The sequence below is a fragment of the Callorhinus ursinus genome, unplaced genomic scaffold, assembly GCF_003265705.2.
Source record: "Callorhinus ursinus isolate GAN/ISIS: 27379988/994484 unplaced genomic scaffold, GSC_fseal_2.0 scaffold25, whole genome shotgun sequence".
Taxonomy (NCBI): domain Eukaryota; kingdom Metazoa; phylum Chordata; class Mammalia; order Carnivora; family Otariidae; genus Callorhinus; species Callorhinus ursinus.
Window position 1 is genome coordinate 11,509,026 of NW_027397087.1, and position 23,696 is coordinate 11,532,721.

General features: G+C 53.9%; 1 protein-coding gene across 1 annotated transcript; it reads right to left on the minus strand.

Annotated features, from left to right (window-relative positions):
• Positions 1 to 321: 321 nt before the first annotated feature.
• On the minus strand, positions 322 to 19,610 carry SHF (Src homology 2 domain containing F). The gene is given in 8 exon segments (XM_025884064.2): positions 322 to 1,115; positions 4,588 to 4,707; positions 4,855 to 5,026; positions 6,254 to 6,394; positions 7,918 to 8,124; positions 10,296 to 10,437; positions 19,109 to 19,534; positions 19,536 to 19,610. Coding segments are annotated over 8 exon segments (1,470 nt in total). The 3' UTR covers positions 322 to 928.
• Between the last annotated feature and the right edge of the window lie 4,086 nt (positions 19,611 to 23,696).

The window sequence follows — 23,696 nt, forward strand, 5'->3', positions numbered from 1 at the left end:
GCTGCCTCTTTGTCTCTCCGCGGCTCCCCTCCTCCCAGACGAACGGCTGTTGGCAGGAAATTGGACGCGCTCTTGGGGAGCCGCGCTCCTCCGCGCGGCGGGGAGGGGGCGCCACGCGGCCGGTCGGCTCCGGGTGCCCCCAGCCGGGGCGGGGGTGGCAGGGGATGTTTTGACATCTCGTCAAGGGAAGGAACTTGATGCTTCGAAAGTGCTTTTCACAGCCGGCTTGTGTCTGCTCCAGAACTGATTTATAAACAGAATCTGCGCTTGCTTCGCCTCTCCCTCCCCCGACAGCCCGGTGGGGGGGGGGGGCGCGGCGCTGGAGGCGCGGACGCGGCTGTGCCTGGCAGGACTGGGTTTATTTATTGCATCTGGCCGGGAGCCGGAGCGGCCCGGGGACTGCGCAAGTTCCCTCTGGCCCGAGCCCTTCCCCTCGTCTCCCCACCCCCACGGCCAGCTCCATCCTTGGGGGGTCTGCCTTCCCAAAGCCCCGCACCGGACTCTGGACGGAGCCCGCCGGCGCTTTAGGGGTGGAGGCGGCCAGGGCGCCCCGCAGGCCCGCGTCCTGCCCCACCCCGCATTGACCCAGGGGGAAGGAGTCGGTGGGGAAGGGGGTCGCCACCTGTGCCCTAGGGGCGGAAAAGGCGGGGAGCTGCGGATCTTAAACTCCTCTGGAGACCAGGGGCTATCCTTTCTCCCCAGGGATTCCTCTGTCCTCGGCTCCAGACCACCTTTTACTCCTTTTACTCCGAGGCCCCAGTAGGCCTTCCCGTTTAGAATAAATTAAGGAATCTCCAGCTTCCACTCGATCTCAGGGAGAGGGGAAGAAAGGTTTGACAGAACAGGTCCCTGGGAGGGGCCCCAGCCCTCAGCCAGGGGATGGGCACAGGGCTGGGTCCAGATCTGTCACAGTGCCCGGGCCACCCATCTACAGAGTCCGAATGGCCACGGGGTAGAGCAGGGACATGTGCTCGGCCCCCTTAATGGGCAGCTTGCGGCTGGCGTAGTGGTGCACGATTTCAGGGACGCTGCTGAAGGGTGGGCTGTTCTGGCCCAGCACGTACTTGTGTTCCTTGGTCCGGGACAGCTTCATGTGCATGAAGCCCTGACTGCTCCTGGGAAGAGGAGAGGAGACCCTGGTGAGTAGGGGCCCTCTCCGGTCGCCCTCCCCTCCCCCACCCCTGCAGCAAATGTGGTTGTTCTGAGCCAGCTGTTGTGGAGGTGAGGAGGGAAGGTGGAGGTCAGTCCAGAAAACAGGGAGGAGGCAGAGGGGATTTTGTGAATGGGTAACAGTAGGCATTGGCTTTGTGGTGAGGGCACTAGGCATGCCAAGAATGTGTGTGTAGTGAGTGTAGAGGGCGTGTGCAGGTGGAAACTGGAGCGACCACTCTCCCTACCCCAAACTCTCGGACCCAGGCACCAGCGCCCTCCAGCCTGTATGGCCAAAGCTGGTCTACCCTCCCCATCTCTGAGCTGTGGGGGACGACACCTGTGGGGGGCTCCTAGTGACTGATGTGGAGACACAAACATCCTTGGCAGGACAGTGTGTGGACAGATGTGACAACCAAGTGAATCTTGGTTGAGGCTCTCTCTTGCAGAAACCAGGGGAGGGGGCGAGCTAGCTAGCTGCTCTGGAGGTCCCTCCCAAATCGGGAAGGCTCCACTGTCTTGTCCCGGGGATATCCCTTTACCCTCCTGCTAACTGGGCCTTGGGCCAAGCCCCCAGCTCCTCTATCCCTTCAGCCCAGGATGACATCATCGATGAGGCTATAACTCCATTCCCTCCCTCAGAGAGGAAAGGCTCCACTGCCTCTCCCAGCTCCCTGACATAATCCAGGAAATTGACATTAGTGCCCGGCCCTGCCCACAGACAAGGACCCTGCTGCTCAGAGCTCTGGCTAGCTCCCAGCTGCCCTGGCACCCTGTCTTAGAGAGAAAGCATGGGGGTGGGGCCAGAGCAAGAACGGCACCTGCCCAAGCTACCACAGGCCCCGTCCACAGGCAAGGAGGAAGCAGTGCATGGGGGAGCCCTGAAGCCTGAATACTTGTCTCTCCAGGCCAGAGCCTATGTGGAGACAAGTGCAGGGCTCAGAAACTAGTATAGGAGGTAGGACTGGTGAGGGGGGGGCCTCAAAAGAGGTGAGGCTGGCAAACCTTATTTCCCTCCCCTGCCTAGGTACAAAGAAGGCTCTGACTGGACCCATTTCACTGGGCCCACAAGTGGAGATGGAGAGTGGATGACTGAAGAGAGGAAAGTGATGACAGGAAAAAACAGTCCTTTATCACCCACCCTCCCAATTTCTTCTCCCTGCGCCAGGATCCAGTGCCCTAAAGCCTGCTGCGGGCCCCAGGCTGGGTGTATGTGTGTAGGGCGGGGGGGTGCGGCGGCACGGGCATCCTTCTTCTGGAGGCCTGAGGTAACAGCTGAGGCTGACAGTGACCACACAGGCCCTGGGGAAGGGAGCTATGGGCCCGAGGAAAATGTGCAGTCCCTGGGGGCGGGAGAGAAGGGAGGCAGTGAGCAGTCTCCCCGCACCCCCCCCCCCCCCGTCTGCCCTATGCCATGGCCCAGGCCCAAAGCTGTGGGCAGCAGCTTGGCCCTTGCTTTCCCTCACCCTCTCACAGTTTGGGGACAACCCCTACCCACAGTCCACTTGGGATGATCACCTCTCCCCAAAACTGCATTATATCTTCTCCTTGAGGGACAGATTTGGCCAAAAAGGGCAATAAAGTGGCAACAAGCCTCCATCTGGATAACTGACCTCCCGGGATAAAGTCCCAAGCCGAGTCCTTGCCCAACCCTCAGGAGCCTGGGTGGGACTAGCTGGGCCGCAGGGCCAGAGCTGACATGGCTTTGGGAGGAAGCTGTTTAATTACCAGTGAAAGCCCTTCCATTACAGAGAACAGAGAAACCATAATTGTATTTCAGAGAATCCATTTATATGCAAACGAGGCTCTGGCAGACAGATGCTGGTGGGGCCAGATCAGCCAGGGCTGAAGCAGCATCCAGGCCTGCCTCCCCTCTTACTCCCCAGGCTAAGGCGGAGCCCTGCCCTGCTCGGTGTAGGGAGCCAGACCCTTGCTATCTAACCCAGCCTTGGACTGTTCCAGACTTGAGGACGGGTGGAGCTATGCAATGGAATAGTGCTGTTCTTGTAGTCAGACTGAACTGAGCTGGGTCCAAATGCTGCTTTTGGCACTTTACTACCTGGTGGCCTTGAGCGAGTCACATACCTCTTTGTATTTCTTTCTGGCTATAAAAAAGAGATTCATCTTGCAGGTTGGTAGTTGGTTTGGAGAGGGTATATACGCTGCTTGGCACATAGTAGATGCTCTATGACTCTTAACTACTAAAGCAATACACATCCTAGTGTTATATCAGATTTTTGACAGATGAACTTTTCCTAAATGCTCCTTTGATTGTATGATAATTTGCAGAGTATGAGAGCTGCAAGAAGCCTAAGAGGTACCCATCAATGCATTTTGCAATGGGAGAGACCAAGGCCAGAGAGGTTACATGATTTGCCTAGGATCACATAGCTAGTTTTATTAAGCCCAAGAATAAAATTCAAGTTATTTGACTATAGACTGGCATCTTCCCATTAGCTTTTAGTTGAAGTTGAATAATTATCCTCAAATGGATCTGTTTAATAGTCCCAAATTTCTGTATATTGCATTTGTTTGAAGTGGGGATATACCTGTATTCTAATATCCCTGGGAAATGTGGTAGGAGGTAGTACAGATGTCCCAGTAGTGATGGGGGGATGTGAATGGACACACCATCTGACAGGCTGCCATGTGGGGTGCAGGCTCTACCAGGCAGAACTCCTGGGTCCCGAGGGGAGGGCTGGCCATTCTACCAGGATGGCCTCGGAGGCCAGTGCTCGTTCTGTGTATATCTGCTCCCTAGGAGGAAGGTTGAAGGGAAGGGAGGGTCCTGCCTCCCCCTCCTCTTCCTGGATCCTTTAAAATGCAGTTATCAGCCACTAGTACCCAGACCTCCTGCCCACTTCTTTCTTCAGAGTGAACAACAGCTTCGTGTCCACTGCCCCACCCTCCCCCCAGGACCCAGCCTCTGCAGGCAAAGTTCCCATCTCTTTGCCTGTGCTTGAAGAACATTTGGACTTCCATTAATAAAGATGATGGCGATAATTTATTTAGCACTTAGCACCATGTTAAGTGCCTCCCATATATTATTTCATTTGATCCTTCCCTATAAGGTAGATATTATTATTCCCCCATTTTATAAGTAAGAAAACTGAGGCCCAGAGAGGTTAAGGGGGCCCCAGGCCACACAGCTAGTGACAGAAACTTTCTGAGATGGACACTGTAGCTTGACTGTTTCCTCTAATGGACTCTGAGCCCCTTGCGATCTAGGGCTGAGCCTCAGACCGCTCCAAATCCCCAGGGCCTGGCCCAGAGTCAGCAAATGTTCATGGGGATGGAGTTCTCCCCAGCTTGGCTGGGCACGGGGAGAATGTTGGAGTCTCCTCCTGTCCTGCTGGTTGTCTTCCCATGGATTCTCCTTGGTGCCATGGTGACAAGCTAATCCTGCCTAACGCTGGTAGTTGGCCCACCCCTACTCACTTGAGGGACAGAGAGAAATCATTCTTGCTGGTCTCACTGTTGCGCACCAGGTAGCTGGCCTCTTTGCACAGTCGGAGCAGGTTCTCGGCATCTGTTCGACTGATGGCCCCATGGTACCAGCTGAGGACAAGAGAGAGGAAGGGGGGCATCTCTGCTGGGTCCCTCGCCGTCCTGGCCCACCCATTCTGGGTGTCCCCTGCAGGCAAGCCAGTGGCAGGAGGGGAAGGGAGGAGGGGAGAGAGTCCCCAGCTGGACACAGACACTCACACCTGGTTTTCCAGAGGCAGTGCTGGGTCTGTCCACTCCCCAAGGGGGCTGCTGGGCTCCATGCTTAGGGGCTTGGCTGACTTGGGGTTCCCTGCAGAGAGTCGGGGAGGTAGCCGCCCCTTCTCCTCCCGGCCGGGTGACAGGCAGCTCTTCTCAGATCCTTCAAACTGGGCTGTGGGGAATATACCAGTCATAGACTCTGAGGACCTTAGAGATAGAGCCCTGTAGAATAACTGGGGCCCCACCCCCATTTTCTGCCAGAAGGGGTCAAAGGAATGTTCTGGAAGTGTGGGACATGCCCCTGGGCTTGACTGGCTCAGGGGACAGAATCCTGGGTCCACTCCCTCGTTGGGGGTGGGGCTCAGCCCTCCCATGCCACACTGTGCCTACCAGTCTCCACGCTGTGGGAGGAGAGGGGAGAGGAGCAACATGAGAAACCACTTAAACTTCTCCCTCTGGAGCAGCGGCCTGCCTTCCCCTATGCCATTCCCCCTCGGGGTGGCTTCAGCGCTGATAATATTGTTTCTTTCTCCTCCTCAGAGTTCATTACCGTTCTCCATATCACCCTGCCAAGCCATTCTGTAGAAATGACTTATCGATTTGAGAACAATTATCCGATTCCCCTTGGTGCCATCCTGACAGGCTAATCCTGCCCAAAGCCGCCAGCCGGCCCGCCCCTCCCCCGCCCCCAGGGTTGCTGCCCACAGGCTCCCTGCCCCCACCCCGAGGAGCCCGGCTGAGGCGGCTCTGCCCTCCCAGACCAGGGCAGGCCTGACCACTGAGCCAGCACAGGGCAGGGAGGAAGCCAGTGGTCTACATGAGCGCAGGCACACGCGGGCAGGCGACGGAGACCCTCCTTCATCCTGTATTTACAAAATACCCCTCACACTCAGGCCCAAATGTACAAACATTCTGTACAAAACTGAACAGAGATGAAGCGTTCAGTGCTTCCTTTCTCATCTGGGCTTTTTCTCTCCTTGGAGCACTTTCAGGACCTTATTGTCTCTCAGTCACCAGATGCAAGGATCAGACCCTTCCCTTACTCGAAGGAGTCAGACACTTCCTATGCTAGCATCACCCCCACCTCAAGAGTTATTTGCATTGCCAAAGGACTGGGGCAGGCAAAATCCTATGCAAAGAAGTGAATTTAAAATAGTGGATTTTTGTGGCATGGTAGGAAAGACATTTGGAAAGGGACTCCTTTAGAAGACACCTTCCCCACACCTTTGGGAGGAAGGAGGAATGTGTGCTTCGTCCCTTCTCTCTTCCCTCCAGGACGAGGGGGATTCTTCCTGGGTTCTCCAAACCCTGCCCCACTTCAGCTCCTCCAACCCAAGCTGACAGGGCCTGAGGCGTGAGAGGACATGTCACCCTGGCCAGAAGCTCCCACAAGACCCACCGCTGCCGTCCTCCAGGCTGGGCTCGGGGAGGGGTGAGGCTGGACCGGAGATGTCCCTGTCCCCGTCAGGCAGGGAGGGGCTGCTGTCCAGCTGTCCCACCGGCGGAGGCCAAGGTAGGTCTTTGATGACCTTAATGTCAACTGGAACCAGTAGCAGCAGGGAGAAGAGGCACAGACAGGGACAGAGACAGAGAGACAGAGAGAGGGAGAGGTTGAGACACCAAAACCCAGAGCCAGGACACAGGACAGCCTAGAAAGGAGGATGGTCAGAGCAGAGGCAGGGGTGGCTTCTGAGGGGGGAGCAGGACTCTCAGAGGGTTGGATGGAGCCACAGTGCCCACACCAGGCTGGCTTAGTCAAAGGGTGGGAGGCACAGGTAGCAAATAGCAGGATGCACAGTCTTGCACTGCCAGCCACGTGGGCCCCCTTCATTTGAACCCTCATAAGCCTCCCGGGCCCAAAGGGACCAGGAGAGGAGGGAGAGAGAGACAACAAGCTGCCCTTGCCTCCCAGCACCCACACCCAGGCTCCCACAGCCTCCTGGCACCCTCAGACTTGCCACCTTTTCCCCACGGCCTGGGAAGTCATGAGCAGCAAGACTGACAGCCCAGCTCCAGGCTGTCAGGAATACTCCGATGTGGGGGCAGATGTTTTATTGAAATTTACCCCCCACACCCTCAATCCTGAGCCTTGACAATTAAGACAGGGATGCCGCTGGCGGCTGCAGGACTGCTAACGAGGTTTCCTAATGACGAGCATAGATTTTCCCATTAAGCAATCCAAACAGTATTGATTCTCCAAGGAGACTTCTGGAGATAAACGGTCCATCCTCAATGGTGCATGCTTTACAGGAAACAAATTAGAAACCTGTGGTTTCCCAGTCTGGCTGCCAGGGTGGGGAGGACAGGGCAGAGAGCTGAGTCCAGCTCCAGGAGGGGTGAGGGGGCCATGGGAGTCCGGGTGAAGTTGAATGGCATTTCCACCCTTTGTGTTCCACTGTATCAAGAATCCGGGGCTAAAAGCAATCTCCAGGCTCTCCAGACTGGAACAGCACCCACTCAGACCACCAACACACACCTCCCCAGGCTGGACTCCAGGCCTGGGACAGGAGAAACCTAACCCTCATTCAACAAAGGGGATTTCTCACAACCTCACTCTCCCCCACCAGTTCCTGCTCGTCAGAAATCCCCCTGGGGCACAGGTGCCCCTGGTCTGGCACAGCCTGCTACGGGGGGGGGGGCACAGCTCTCTGATTCAGGGCTGGGATCTCTAAAGGTTACACACGGCCGTTTTCATTGTCTGGGGGCTTAAATACCTTCCTTTGTTAAGTGTAAGTATTTAACATGTCGCAAGTTTTATCATTTTGTTTGGGAATTTCTTTATTTTAAAATATGCCCTGTCTCCCAAAAGACGGAAGTGGCCTAAGCCTCTTGGCCTCTGAGAGGTGGTGACGCAGGGGAGACCCTTCATCCTCCCGTGCCCGTTCCCTGACCCTGCACCCACCCTGCCCAATTCACCAATCTCTGGGATGCACTCAACTATGCTTCCCTTGAGCCCAGCTTCGGGGACTCCCCGAGCCCCTGGGGTCCACTCCTTCCACTCCCCTGGGCCTGGAGAGCTGTTTAGAGGCCCCAGCAGACCCACCCTCTCCGCCCAGGGCTTACCTGCAAAAGCTTTGGAAATCCGCTCCTTCTTCCACTCCCAGGGCTGGTCATACTCCTCAGGGGGCCTCTCGTCATCCTCTGGCAGCCGGGACTCCCGGGGCCAGGGGGCCCCCTCACCCTCTGGGGTGGCCCCCTCCTCCTCTGGTTCATAGGGTGTGTCATACAGAGGCAGGGGCTGAGCTGCTGTCTCCTTGGAACTCCGGATCTCTGCCAGGGCAAGGCAGGAGGGGAGGTGTGAGAGCAGCCCTGGCTGCCCAGCTCAGCTCCTCCGGCAGCGCCCTCAGCAACACACCAAGCCTCCTTCAGAGGAGATGCCACTGGCTTTGGGGGCCCAGTGGCCACACATCCGGGGTCCCTTGCCCTCAAAACACCTCTGGGGTTCCAAAAAGCAATGGGATCCAATAGAGGCAGGGGCAGAAAAGCACCAGCGTGAAAGACAGAAAAAAGATCTTTAGATGGCCAGCAAGGACTTGGGAAATGAGGCTGACGCATTTTGGAAACTGAGGCAGGGTCCTCTCCTAATCCACCTCCTCTTGGCTACTCAGCTCCAATTTTTTTCCTTGCATCCCAAGTAATATCACTTGACAAACAGAAAATCCTTCTTTGTTGCTCAGATACTGCTGGTCACTCCCTCCGTGAAACTGTCCCCTCTGACAAGTCATGTTCATGGTCGTCCTCTCTGAACACCCCTATTTGGACTCTTTCCCTGGCCCCTCTCTCGGTCTCTGTTCCCCAGAACCAGGTCTGATTCGCCCTCACTCCTTGCCCAGTCTCATGGCACCCTATACACTTCCAGTTGCCATCAAGATCTTTCACTTGAACGTTTCAAACTTGCCACTTTCCCCAGAAGTTCTTCTAGTCTGTTCGGTGATTCTTTTTGGGATCGTTGACCCCAGTGAAAATCTAATAAAAGCTATGGAGCTACTCCCCAGAAAAAAATGTGCCAATTCTCACATACAACTGCAGGTCATTTATGGACCTCCGAGGGGGACACACCCCTCTGGTCTAAATTCGGTAGTCACCCTCCCACCTTCTCCCTTTCTGTCCACTATACTGCTCTCCTCGGTCCTGGCCCTCCTTCATTCTCCAGATCCCATCTGTTCACCACCAGTACCGGATGACTCTCAGCCTCGTCTCTCCGCATCTAGATTCCTCCACTCTACTGGCTCACGCTTCCATGAGCCCCATGGAAGAACACTCCTGACCGCTCTCTGCCCCCCACCCCTCTCCCAAGGAGGGAGAGCAGCTTATCTGATCACCAGCGGATGCTCGCTCTCTTTCTCAGCTCTGCCTTCTGGCTCTTTCTCCTCCTGCCCCCCGTGAAGGGGCTTATAGCTGTGCTGCATGGCCCAAGCCTGAGTGGGCAAGTTTAATTCTGTGAAGTATTAAGCAGCCCATTGTGGAGACATAGCTAAGTAATGTTCTCCAATCTACTTTGTCAGTAATAAAGCTGACATAATCTTATCTTCATCTGTCTGTTTCCTTATTCTTACTTCTCAGTGATCTCCACGCTCAGGAGGGGAAGAAAGCGGTGCTAATTATTGCTCCCTTAGAGCCTCAGTAATTTCCACAACTGCTAACTCATCTTTCTGATGCCCAGTTCTTCTGGTCTGTTCTGTACACCGAAGCCTCAGTAATCCCCTCAAAATGCCATATTTGCCCTGTTTCTGTCTTGCTCAAGAATCTACATTGGTTTCCCTCCTCTTCGAGAGCAAGTCCAAATGCCTCATTCCAGCCTTCAAGGCCCTTCACTGCCCCTCGTGGCCTCTCTCATTTGGGCTCCTTGGTATGCCCAACACTAAAACTGTCTGCCCCTGAGCAAACCTTCCCTCCATTCTGCCTTGGGGCCTTGGCTTGGACTGACTCACCCCTGTCCTCCTCTCAGATCACCCCCATTCGTTCTCTTTCCCTGGGTCCTCTCTTGACCTCTGCTCTGCTCCCCAGGACCAGGTCTTATTCATTGCTCTCTGCCCCCACTCCTTGACATTGCCATAGAGATGTTTCACTCTGACATCACATCATCTCAAGGTCACCACCTTCCCTAAAGCTAGTGATTCTCTTTTTGGGTTCCATGACCCCCGGCCCACACCACTATCCTGCCCTCCTGACTATCCTAACTCTATCTGCCTGACCTTTGGTTGTGTGGCCTTCTCTACCACCTCACGTATCAGGTACCACAAGTCATTGCTCTTTCTCCAAAATGTCTCTCTTGAAGGCAGTGGCCAAGGACCCAAGGTGGTCCATGGTGGACCCATGGTCTCCAAGGACCCAGTGAAGGGATCATGGAATCAGTCCTTAGTCTTGTGGGTCCCAGAGCCTGTTGTGCAAATACCAAGGCTTCAGAGAGCAATTCCCCTACCCCTGACTCCATCACGCACCAGCCATCATCTTTTGGGCCTCATAGGGCTCCATGTAGCCGTCATTTTCAAGGACCTTCTCTGGGGCTCCCAAAGCTCCTGCTGAGCCTTCACCAGTCTCCTGAACATCAAACGGGTCCGCGTAGTCTTCAAGGATTGCCAACTGTGGGAAGACAGTGAGGAGAGCAGGCTTCAGACATCTGAGAGATAGCTCTGCTACTCCCCAGATGCTCTGTCCATGGGAGTGAGTCCCGAACAGAATGTCTTAGACCCAGAGCCCGAGGTATCCAAGGGCAGGCTCTGAGCTTGAACGGACACAAGCTCTGGCTCTTTCTCTGCAGAGTTCCCCTACTAGATTGCCAGCAGAGTGGCAGATCTCTCTTTTCTGTTAATTTTGTGCCTCTGGGCCATCCCTTAGGTTAAATGGCCAGGATGAAGCTCTAGGGAGGCTTCATTAAGGCCTGCCTCAGTCCAGGTCCAGGCAGGGCGATAGAGGTGTTCAAAACCAGATGGTTCAACAGAGGGAATTAATTCAGAGAGCTGGTTACAAAGGGGTTGGAGTTCAAAGAACAAGTAGGGAATAGCAGGCAACTCAGAGATTAACTTGGTCCACCATGCCTACAAATTCAATCCCAGATGCTGAACAAAGAAGAATTTGCTGACCATCAAGAAAAGAAAAGCCAAATACTCCTTTTATGGCACAATTCTGCTGGGCTATCCTCAGAACATTCATCACCATGTCATGTGCGTATTATTATACTCATTTTAAGGAAATGGAGGCTCAGGGCAGGTAGGGAACAATATGCCCAAGACCATCCTGCCTAAGTGGAGGAACCCAATTGGAAACTGTGCCCTTTGTGCAAAATTATGCTGTCAACCAGCCACGAGTAGGCATGTTGGCCATCCCGGGAGAGAGACCACCTAAGGACAGCCCTGAGGAAAGCCAGGGTTTGCACTCTGCTGAAATTCCCTGGTTCCTGGGGGCCAGGAACAGGAAAGGCATAGCCTTGACCCTCCACATCCCACACTGCCCCTTTCTCCTCCCAGGTGGTTCATGACCAACCCTCTGTCCCTGCTCCAGTCAAGGCAGAGCGAACTGCAAGCCACACACCCTGAGGAAGAGCTCAAGGTGCTCAGGGCGGGGTGCAGCGGAGGACAATAGAGCCTTTCTCCAAGCTGGGCACAGGCTGCTTGAAGGGGGGAGGCCGAGGCGGAGACGGAGCCCAGCCCACCCAGGGCTGCCAGCACCTGAGGGGAAGCACTGCACACTGAGTTGACAGGCATTGACAAGAAGTGGCTCTGGGGCCCGCGGCACGAGGAGGGGCCACTCCTGCCCCTCCTCCATTCTTGGTGTAGGCTTTGGGTCTGGGCCAGATCAGGATTGCGGGAGCCAGTTGAGCAGGGAGGCTGTGGGGTGACTGCCCGCCCAGGGTCAGTGGATCTGGGACCCCTAGCAAAGCAGAGATGGAGAAAGGAAATTGCCCCCCCGACAGAGACCTCTCATGCATGTTCCTTGGCCCCCCCCCCCATGAGCCCCTCTAGGGGTCTCTGAAGCACATCCCAACGACTCCTACCATCTCCCCCTTCAGTTCTTCAGCCCCTACCATGTTCCACCTTGTTCCACCCAAGCCCCCCAGTTCCTTCACCTCCCTCAAATCTCTACCTGCTTCTGAGAAGACCACCATCTCAGGTCATACCATCCCCACCATCAGCTCATCCACTAGCCTACAGTTCTTTGTTGTTTCTGTCTCTCAAGCTCTAAGAAGCACCTGGCTCACAGCAGGTACTAGAAAAATGTTGCTACTAGATCACTGCCTATCTCCCCTTGGCGCTCTCCACCCCCAGTCCTCTTTCCTCCAGGAAGCAGAGAAAAGAAATCCACTCCCACCCCAAGCTGCTTCCTCCCAGGCCTACTAGCACCCACAGCCGCACCCACCTGACTAAGGGGGCTCTGGAGTTGGCAGCGGGCACCCAGCCTCACGCTCCTATGTGGCAGCTACTTAACAGTAACTGAGTCACTGGACGTGCCATCCTTAAACAGTGTAATGCCCACAAGAAAAAGTCCAAAGTTAAAGGGATTTAAAGATTCTACTTTCCTCTTCGGTTTCTCCCTACCCACCTTGGATCATTCTGTTACCTGAAAGTTCTGGGCTTTGTTTCTTACCAAAAAAAGCTTTCCCTCTGCCTGCATTAGATGATTTTCTTTCTTCAGAAAGCCTTTCCATTCTCCCCCCAGGTATGGTTAGGTGCCTCTGTGCTAGGCTATTATTACACTGTGTAGTAAATACTTGTTTTATCATCTGTCTTCCTGTAGACCGTGAGCTTCCTGAGGGTAGGAACCATGTTTACTGCTAAATACCCAGTGCCTAAAAGTGCTCAGTAGATATTTGTTAAGTTAGTTCACATAAAACAGGAAGAATGGACAAAGGAAGCACTTTTCCTTGTTTATTCAGAAGAGAAAGGCATCATGAATCCAGCGGGGAGGTGGCGGAGCACTGAGTCCCGGAGCTGCTTAGTGAGAAGTGCCTGGCCTAAGCTCCAGTCCCCCCAACTCTACAGAGCTCCCCCCAACAGTCCTTCCCACTGGAGTCCTGGGCTGGACTTGAACTGTGACCCCTCCCAGGCCCAGCATGGGCCTCCTGAGGGCCAGCCCACGATGCCTGCGGGCACCCAGGTGGCACCTCTGTGGGCAGCTCAATGGCTCCTCTGTTCCATCCCTGACTCCACACCCTGCTCCAGGAAACCCTAGCCCCCCGCCCTGGGCACGTCACCCAGAGAAGCCACCCACAGGGCTGGGAGTCAGGAGCAGAAGCAGAAACACCTGCTGGGAAGGTTGGCAAGATGGGCACCCACCCTGGGCACATAGGATCCCTGTCAGAGGCCAGGCCTGCCTTCCCAGTGGTTTCTAGGTCATGTGAGGAGGCAAAACTGCTCGGGGGGGGGGGGGGGGGGAGCTGCCTCCGCAGGCTTCTGACACCTTTGCTCTATCATGATTTATTTTGCTTATGGGACCTTTACCTGACTACTGTACTCACTGTTGTATACCGCATCCATCACGGGGCCTGGCACGAGGAAGGTGCTCAGTGCACATTTCCTGGATGTTCAAAAGGCCTCCCTCTCTCAGACTCTATCTTCTGGAGCGACACAGGCTCTCAGATCCCCATTCACCCCAACTCTGACCACTCTCACAGGCCAGTAGCCGCTGTAGGAGCAGCCTGTCTGGAGAACCAACATTTAATGGGGATCAAAGCCTCCGGTTCAAGGGCAGAAGGGAAGAACTGGCAGGGAAGGTGCCTAAAACCAGGGCTAATATTTAGGCAAACCCTCTAGTAGACAGCATGCTACTGAAAGGCTGAAATAATTCCAAACTAGTAGGCAAGTAGCTGCTGCTCAGACGCCCCCTTATCCCCATGCCTCCTGCCATCCAGCAGGCTCCAGACCCGGCTCTTGTGCCTGTTCCTACTGGGCAGTGCCCCTCCCAGAGCAGCTGTCCGGCTTTGAGTCTCCTTCCTGCCCAAGCCTCTCCTGAGATAGCTGGCAGGCCCACCATCTGGTGTGACCCTCCGCTCTGCAGCTGGGCCCTGCTAGGAGTTCCTGACCCCACCCCTGGGGCTTGCCAGTCCAGGGGGGAGCTAGGAGGGGGCACAAGTCACAGGATTTGGGCTCTGCAAGGTCCCCAAAGTCTATCCCTGCCCCTTTCCTCCATGTCTTCAGTTGACATTTAATGTCTGGAAGCCTCTGGTTTTTCACCTGTAGAATGGGGATGGTATTAGTACCTACCTCAAGAGGACAATGAGCGTCAAAGTCCTTAGTTCAGAGGCTGGAATGCAGTCGGTGCTCAATAGATGTTAGCCCTGCTGCTGTGATCTCTTCTATTCAGACACTAAAGCCCAGAGTTTAGGTGCCTGACAGGGTACACAGATGGTGGCCATAGAGACAAGGCTAGGACCCAGGTCTCCTGACTCTCAGTGCCTTGCTGCAGATTTTCCAGACAACTTGAGAAATGTAGCATCTTCTCTCCTCTCCTTGTAGATTTAAAATACACTCTTAGCACGTTAAAGGCTCTGAGAAATCGTGTAGCAGAGAGCTGTCTAATTTTGTTTAACTCGGCATTTCTCCAAAGTATTTAACCGTGAAATCCGTTTTCCGCTGAAAGTCTGTCAGTTTTGGAAATGGTATACTATTTACCTTTCCCAAGATCAAACTTTCTGCACCCTCTTGCCACTTATTGGAATGCCTTTCCCAATTTTATCTGCCATGGAAACTCCTTCGCATGAAACAAATTTGTTCTCATCTTTTTCTAATTACAAAGAAATGTCATGCTTATAAGACGTTCAAACATCACAGACACACAATGGATGTCGACAACCCTTTTAAGGTGTGTCTGGGGCCACCTGAGGACTGGGTGGCAAGTGCTGGCCTTCAGGTTCGGGAAATGGTGAACTCAGCACGGGATGCACTCTCCATTCCTTCTCTGAGTCTCCTTCCCCTTGTTCCTCAGCAAATGCTCGGTGAACACCTCCCGTCTCCTGTCTGCAGGGCTCCCCAGAGGTGCCACGGTCCCACGGTACGGTGTTGGCAGCCAGCCTGCCGTCAGGCTGCCTGGCTGTGCACCTCAGCTCTCCTACTTACCAGCTGTGAAACCATGCAAATGTGACTCAACACTCCTGTGCTTCAGTCTCCCTATATTTAACCTGGGGATAATAACAGAATCTTCCTCGTAGGGTCGCTGTCAGAAGCAACTGGTCTAAAACACATCAGCTGCTTCAAATTGGTACCAGGCACACGGTAGGTACTAACTAGGTAACTGTCTGCCATTATATCATTAAAGACGAAAAGACCAAATTTCCGGGTCCTCCAGGAGCTCACAGTGAAAGCCACAAAGGGAGCTCCAAGAGTGCGGCACCTCGAGGTGCTGTGAAGCCCCGTGGCTGCGCCCCAGGCTCTGGAGGTACCGCAGGCTCACTGCACGCGGGGACTGGGCTCCCCTGCTGCTCTCGCATAGTGTCCCACTGGTCCGCAGCGCCCTGGCTGTTCCCAGCTCCCAACAGGTGGAGTGCCAGGGCTGACTGAAGGTGTCACTGAGTCACTGGCCAAGCCAACAAGCTGCAGATGCCTTCCCGAAAGAGTGCGTGCCGCAACGTGAGGAGGCGGCAGTGGGAAGAGTGGATGGGCCCGCCATAAAATGCGCCAGTAGCCAGCAAGGCCTCAGCAGTAAAGCTGAGCACCAGTGGCAGCAAAGATGGCCCGCCCAGGCCCCAAAGGGTTAAGAGCTCTAACCAGTCCACAAAGGTCCCTTCACCTGGACCCTTCTCTTTTCCTCCCCCTGCCTCCACCGGAGGACATGTGCAAGATAAATAGATCAGAACTCCAGACTCTGTGGAAGTCATAAGAAGGAAAATTAAAGCAAGACCAAACAAACTCAAAAAAGGCAAGGACCAGGTCTTGTAGGTGGTGAGTCCCTTCAGCGCCCAGGCCAGTGTCACTTAATGCTATAGAAATCCTCAGTGAACAATGGCTAAGGCACTATCCTGCAGCAGCCCCTACCCGCCCTCCTGATCCCAGGGCAGGGATGTCTTGTTTGACTTCGGACACCCTCAAAGTCTCCTTCCCTTTCCTCTTTCTACCTGTCTTCTCACTTGTTTCCAAATTTGGGCCTGGAAGATCCAAGTCCACATGGACACCACGTATGAGGTGTATCTATTTTTTAAAGTTCTTGATATTTTGGGCCCTATGAACTCCTGTGAGAATCTGGGAGCTGTAAGCCTTCTCCCAGAAAAATGCTAATGCACCCGAATATTTGCACACAATTTCTGGAGGTTCATGAACCCCAGAAGCTTCTCCATGAGCTAAGAACAAGAGCCCTGGTTTCAATGCATCCAGGGTGCCTGTCTTATTGTTCACATCATCTCTTTCACTGTCTCTCTGTCACACACACACACACACACACACACACATCTTGGCAGGATGGAGGCAAAGGACAATGTGCAGATGGTCACAGGCAGCTCAAAGCTTCATCCAATTAGGCCCCCTTTCCCATCCCCATCCCCCTTTCCTAATCAGACCAGGTTTTTCCTGTTGCAGATCTGAGAAAAGGGAGCAAAGCAAGGAAGGCCCAGTTTTCTCACCCCTCTGCCCAAGTGTGGCCTGGAGGCCAGACAGGGCCCAGCACGATGAGGGAATTCTTCCTATGGCCAGACGGTGAGGCCCTGCCTGCCTGGTCCAGGGTGCGGCTCCCACTGCTCCCACACCTGCCCTGCCAGGCCTGCCCAGATGGCACCCTTGCCCCCTTGCCAAATGCGGCAGTGGGCCTCAGGGAGGGCCAGCAGCCAGAGCCCTGCATGGGGAGACACTAACGGTCTTAAGCTCCCTGGGCCTCTCAGGGTCCTGCCTAAATCCCCATTCTCTCCTGCCCCCCACATTCACTTTCCACGGGGCTCGTTTCCCCTCAATCTTCTCATCACGGAAGTATTTCCACCCATTTCGTCAAACCTCACAACCCAGGCCCTCTCACAGGGTTCGGGTCCTCCCGGCACCAGCCACTGGGCTCCAGGAGAAGAAGAAAAGGGGGCCAGCCTATGGCACATCCTGGTCTGCAGTCCCTACCTCGCCTCAGAAAGTGACCCCAAAGCAAAGGGCCAAGAAGACCTGCCTGGATGAGAGGAGAGGAACAGAGAATCGAGACAAAACACCTCACAGAACAGAAACTCCAGATGAACAGGCCGGCTCACTGTTCAGGGACAGCAACCTGGGTTTAGGATAAGGGGCCCAGGGACCTAGCCTGTATTCGTCCTAAGGGAAAACTCTGGGATCCCCCCAACTCTGCTCTTAAACGAGTGGAGCTGCTCTCTCTCAATGGTGGGAGGCTCCAGGTCAGGGCCCGCAGAGACAATGTCCCTGCCCCTGAGCCAGTTTGGATGGCATCCTGGATCCTTCTCATCACACCCACTAAAGAAACCACAGATTGTGTAGCTCCTGGGAGATCCTGCTGGATTTCATTCCTGCCCCTACAGCTGACAAAGGAGTCAGACACCTCTTGGGCCCTAGGGTCTGAACAGCCCACAGATCACAGGGCCGACCCAGGTTGAGGAATGGATGCCCTCGGTGAGAAGAGGCTATGGATCATCCACGGTTGTGTGGATGCAGCCCCTTCCTTGCGGGTCTCTGTGGGGAAATGTACAAAAGGGAGCTGCCGTTAAGGGAGTCTCTGACCTTCAGGTCACCCTAGCAATGGGCATATTTCATTCACCCCTTTTTATGCCAAGCATGTCAGGCACGTGGGAGATACAGACATGAGAAGCCCATGGCTTGGGGGGGAGCCTGTTAGGCTATTCCAAGACTGCAGAGAGGAAGGCCAGGGACAGCTCAGGCCCATGTGCCAACGGGCAGTGGTCAGGGAGAAGGACACTAACTGGTCAATAGTGAGAACAAGGCCTAACGCTCCCTGTGCCTCACTGCCACCACCACCTCACATCGCCCAACAGTGGGCGACAATGAGGAAGGAGAGGAGCTGAAGGACGCGATGAAAGCACAGCCTCCTTCCGCTGGCTAAGGATCCTGGCCCAGGATGGGCAGTCATGCCCCATGGCAGGAACTAGGGGAAAAATAATTCACATTCCTGAGGCTTCTGCTCTGACCCCGACACATCTTTCTTATCCAGGAAATCGGGCAGAACGGCGCTCTCTCCACCAAAGGCTTAACACGGGAGCCAATGGATTCAGACAGCAACTTTGCTCTCCAATCAAATAAAACTGTGTTCTCCACTGAAGAAAGGGATTAGGCCCCAGAGCTGAGCTTCCAGGGTTGCGTGAGGCAGGGACAACAGAGCCAGAGCAGCCCACAGAGTCACTGTTGTGGAACTTAGGGCTAGAGGGACCTGGAGATGGCTTTCAGCTATCAAGGAGGGAGAAGGCTGAATTGGGGTTGGGCAAGGGATGGCTTCTCCACCAGAGCCTCTGAGGCACCGTGGATGTTCTCCAGAACAGTGAATGCCCAGCTTTCCCTTCATCCCATGCCTGCAGGTACCCCAAAGGCTCTGGCCTCCCTCAGAATGGGCCCGGGAAAGGGGAGGCCAGGAGGAGACAAGTGGGCTCAGCTGCTCAGCCCCTTCTGGGCAACAGGTTCTAAGCACTGACTGCCCCCTTACCTGGGGGGACAGGGAAGGAGTGCAGGAGTGGGCCTGCCTGGACCTCAGTGGTCAGTATCCTTGGTGAAGAGCTACATTCCGCTTGTTCTGGCTTCCTGAGAACAACAGTCCACCTGGCTCCAGTACCACACTGGGTAAGGCAAAGGCCAGCTCTTGCGGTAGCCACAGGGAGAAACCCCAGAGCCCCCCCCCCCTCTTCCTGGGGCTCCAGCACCTGCAGGGAGGCTTGGGCTCCCTGAGGAGGAGGAATGGAGCTCTGTGCTGCCTCTGCCCCGGGGGGAGGGGTCAGAGATCAAAGGGCAGGGAGGCCATAAACTGCCGTAGCGTAGGGTGGGGGGGGGGGTGCTCAAATTCCGTTAGAATAAAGCTCGCTGATTAGGCCCCGGGAGGAGGCGGAGGACTGAGATGGGGAGGGCAGAGCCCGTGAGGAAGAGGGCCACTGGTCCCGGGGCGATAACAGGGACAGAAGCAGAGTTTGGGGCACACGTCGCAGATTAGTCGAGAATTTGAACAAAGGTGGTTGAAGGCTCCGAGCCCCCGGGTCAAGGATTAAGATCTTGTCCGCCAGGAACCGTGACATTGAGGGGCCCAGACCGGGCCCCGGCCAGACCACCTTTGTCCCTCTTGAAAGCCCCAGACCTCCTACCACCTCTCCTCCCGGCCACCCCCGCCCCGGCGCAGCACTCACCCGGTCGCTACTGGCGGGGGGTCCAGAGATCCGCTCCTCGGGAGGGGGCGCTGGGGGGCCAGGGGTCTCGACCCGAATAAGGCGGTGGGGAGGCGAGCCGTGGCGCGGGGGCGGTGTGGGGCCGGGAACCGCGGCGGTGGCTGGGGCAGCAGCGGAGCTGGACGGCCCCCCAGAGTAGGGGTCTTCGAAGTCGCGCTCCCTCTGCAGCCGGTAGGCGGCCAGGATGTCCGGGGGTGGCGCAGGGGGCGCGGCCGGGGAGGGTGCGGGGGGACGGTAGTCCGGCTCCGGGGGCGCCGGCTTGCCCCCACCTCCGCCGCCGCCCCCCCCGCGGAAGCCCAGGTGCTCCCGGAGCCACTTGGCCACTCCGCCACTGCCGCCCCCTCCAGGGCCGGCTCCCGCTCCCCCGGCGCCCCGGCGCGACCCCCCCCGGGCCGCTCCCCGCGCTCCCCTGTGCCCGCTGCCCCGGGCCGGAGCCCGCCGGAGGAGCTCCGCTCAGTAACATGGGGCCAGCCAGACTGAGCGAGGGGAGCTCTGTGGCCCGGCGGGGGGCGGGGGCGGGGGCGGAGCTCCGCCGGACGGCGGGAGGGGGCGGGGTTCGTCAGTAACAAGGGAGGGGCGGGGTTCCGCTCCCTATCGGGGTCTACCTCCCCCTGCCAGGGAAGAGAAGACGGGGTGCGGGTTTCCAGCCGGGGTGGACGCACGAGAAGTAAGTGGGCGACCCCAAGGCAGGGGATGCGAATCCTGGACTGAAGGTGAATCCTCCACGTGTCCCCACACGTGCCCCTGTGGGGGCGCACCTGTCTCCATCTGTTCCCCCTCCCCAGCTCACGCGCGGCGCCTCACAATCCTGGTTTCCCAGTCCTTGGACGCCTACCGTCCCTCCCCTCCCTTCCCCCAAGGCTTCCTAACTGGGAAATATCCCAAGAGGAAAAGCTAGGGAGGGCGAGGGAAGGGGCTGTTCTATAAGATGTGTCTGTAACAATCCCCTCTCTTCTGTGTACCGTGGGAGCCCCACCTACCTCCTCCCATCCAACTGCTCCCACTGCATTGCTTCCCAGTCCAGGCAGGCATGTCTCACATCACAGATAATCAACTCTCTAGTGATACCCACTTCTCCCGTATCGTTTCCACACACGCCCTCCTTCCATGCAAACAGCCCTCACACGAACGCCTCGCACCCACCGGCGCAGCCGCTAGGAGCAGGCCCACCCGGCCCTGACGGCAGCGTGCACACACGCAGAAATCCCTTCGAGTCAAATCCCAGGTTTCATTGTCAATCAGGTTAGTGACAGAATAGAAACAGACAAGTCAATAAATCAAGTCTAGAAACAGTTCCAATGTTGTCTATCACAAAACCCTTATTCTCTCGAGGCTCGGATGCTCAAGCGACAGGCATTTTTGTCTTAGAAATAAAGCCAGTTTCCCCACAGAAATAGTGTAGACCCGAAGCAAACGCCAACATTTGCTTTTGGCTCTGCTGGGGAGGTAGCAGCTTCACGTCCTCATCATCCCCCTGGGCACTGCCTCAGAGTCTCTCTCACCCTTGGGCTCACATCTGCCATGGGAGGGAGCAAAGAGCCACATTAGGCCCCAAAGGGAAGGGGGCTCAGAGGTGGGGGGGGAGTAAGAGAAAGATGTGATGGCAAAACTGTGAATCCCCTAGGAATCCCAGAGCCCCCGTCTCCAAATGTTTGTTGGGTTTCTGCTTTGTGCCTATTCTAGTTGGCATCATAGGACAGTGCTTCTCAAACTTTAATGTGAACACAATCACCTAGGGAACTTGTTACTGCCGTTTCTGATTCTGTACATCTAGCTGGGGTGGGGTCCCAGACTGTAGTTCTAACAGGCTCACAGGTTATACAGACGCTGCTGGTCCCCACTCCCACCCCCAAACATACACACACGCTTGGAGTAGTAGGGTTGTAGGAAACATAGGAGTCCAACAGTTGCAGGCTCTAGCCTGATCTCTGGGCAAGGTACTCAGTGCAACCGATCCTCACTTTCCTGATATCTGCGGAGGGCATAATAAACTGTTGTGGGAAGATTAGGGGAGATGATGGACAATGAACAGGCTCTGAAACCTGTAAAATGCTTACAATGGTAGGTGTCAAATGAAGCCACGTTTGCTTAAGAAGTAGGGAGTTAAGCTGCGGACAGCTCAGAGGAACGGAATCAATCAAGTCTACACAAAAGATGGCAGGCTTCATGGGGCAGGTAGACCTGAGCTGGGTAGGATTTGGGCAGAAAAAGCAAAAGAGCAAAAGGTCACTCCAAGCTATGAGGTCAGCATGAGCTGAGCCAAGGCAATGAGGTAGGAAGTAGCATAAAGAAGGAGAGGATACCTGGTAGAAAAGAATAGAAAAAAGTTAGATGAGGAGGGAGGTGGATATCATAAAAGTAGAATTTAAATGATAATTTTAAAATTAATACCCTGTGTACACCTTGCACTTCCTGTTTTAAATTATCTGTTAATGTACTTTCTTCCCTCACCAGAGTGTGCACTCCTGGAAACAGGCTGCTGAGCACCTCATAGGGGCCAAGCAGCTTGCTAGGAACCCGGGGTCTAGAGGTGAGGTCATCACAGCAAGGCTCTCTGAGACTTGGGTGAGGTTTGCCAGATCCAAAGTCATCCCTTTTAAGCCATACACCATAAAATCAGGATTCTGTAGGGGAGCAGGGTCCTCCCATCTCTTAGCGTAGAGCCTGTCGTGTGGCAGGAGCTTAACAAATGTTGAAATGAATAAAGATCATTTCTCTTGTTCTTATTTTTATATAGCTATAATTGTGGTATACACAATTTTATGTCCTTATTTTTTTTCACTTAACGTCGCAGAGTTTCCCCCCATTTTTATTATGTAAGTTTTATTTTCTTCCAATTTTTTAAAAAAATGTCAAACCTACAGACAAGCTCAAAGAAAGTACAGTGGAAATCTGTATACTCTTCACCTAAATTCACTACTTTTTAACATTTTGCCATAGTCACTCTATCCCTTTCTCTTTTTTCCTTGACCGTTTGAAGCAAGTTGCAAATATCATGACACTTTTGCTGTAAATAATTCAGCAGCCATTTCATAAAAATAAAGAATTCTTCTATAGGGCCATTCGAACACGTCCACAATAGTGTTGTTTATTATGCAGTCCGTATTAAATTTTTTCCATTTTGCCAAAATGTCTTTTATATACATATTTTTTTTGTCCTGATTCAGGATTTAACCAGGGCTCTCCCATTACATTTGTTTGTTAAGTTTCTTTAGTCTTTTGAAATCTTGACCAGTTCCCCCATTTTATCGTTATTTGTTTTTCATGACATTGATTACTATGAAGCGTCCAGGGCAGTTGTCATGTAGAATGTCCCGCATTCTGGGTTTTTCCAGTCTCCTCCTGATTTGATTCAGATTAGATATTTTGGAAAGGACCACTACATAGGGGATGTTGTGGACTTCCCACTATATTACACTGGCAGGCTGGGAGCACATATTTGTCCCTTCATTGGTGATGCTGGGCTCGATCACTTGGTTAATTTGGAGTCCATCAGATCTTTCCTTTACAGTTTAAAGTAAGCTGCGGTGGGATATCCTGAGATATCCTTGATTATTTGCTCCCAACAGTGTTTTGCCCACTGGTTTTCAGCTTCCATTGATGATCTCTCCTTCTATTGGTCATGATGCTGGGGGTTGCAAAATGGTGACTCTAATTCTGTCATTTCTTTTGCATTTATTATCTGGCATTTTCTTGTAAAGAAGAGCTGCTGCTGCTTCTCTCTCTGCCTCTCTGTTTCTCTCTCTCCTCTCCATGGTCTCAAAAATTATTTCTCTATCTACCTATTCAGTGTGATATAATCCGTTACTATTATTACTCATTATTTTTTGATGCTCAAATTGTCCCAAATTTGGCCAACAGGAGGCCTTTAAAGAGGCTTCTGTGTCCTTTTGACTTGGTCCCATCAATCTTTGAGCAGTTAACTTTCTTACAGAAAATATTTCAGACTTATGCTTCCCCTGCTATAGACCTATAATCAGGCTTTTTTTTTTTTTTAAGGGAACCTTACTCCTTTTGGTTAGAAATAGGTATTTAAAAGTTGACTTAATACTTCATTTATGTACTTTTGATACTTTAAAAAAAACTATTCAATATATCATCAAATGAACATATTTTATTTTGGTTCAATCTTACTTTATTTGTTGAGCATTCAGGATATTTGCACTCTCTTCCCTTCTAAATAACCCTGTAATAAACATCTTTATGCAGATACCTTTTCCAAGTTTAGGATTATTTCCTTTAGCAAGATCCCCAGAAATGGAATTACTGGGGCAAAGGGTGTACATTTTTTTTTTCTGACTCTTGATAGACATTATCTAGTTGCTCTCATAGAAGGTTTTTAAAGTGAACAATGACTTCTAAGTGTCAAACCCAATGATTTTATCTTATTCCTCTTTCTTTTTTGCAGCACCTGAATCTTCTGATCTCTATCCCTGAAACCTCCTTCTCCCACACTTTCCTTAAATGACACTATTATGATTCTCCTCCTTTCTTTCAGGCCACACCCTCTTCCTCCTTTAACCTCCTACATTTGTGCTTGTCCCAAGGC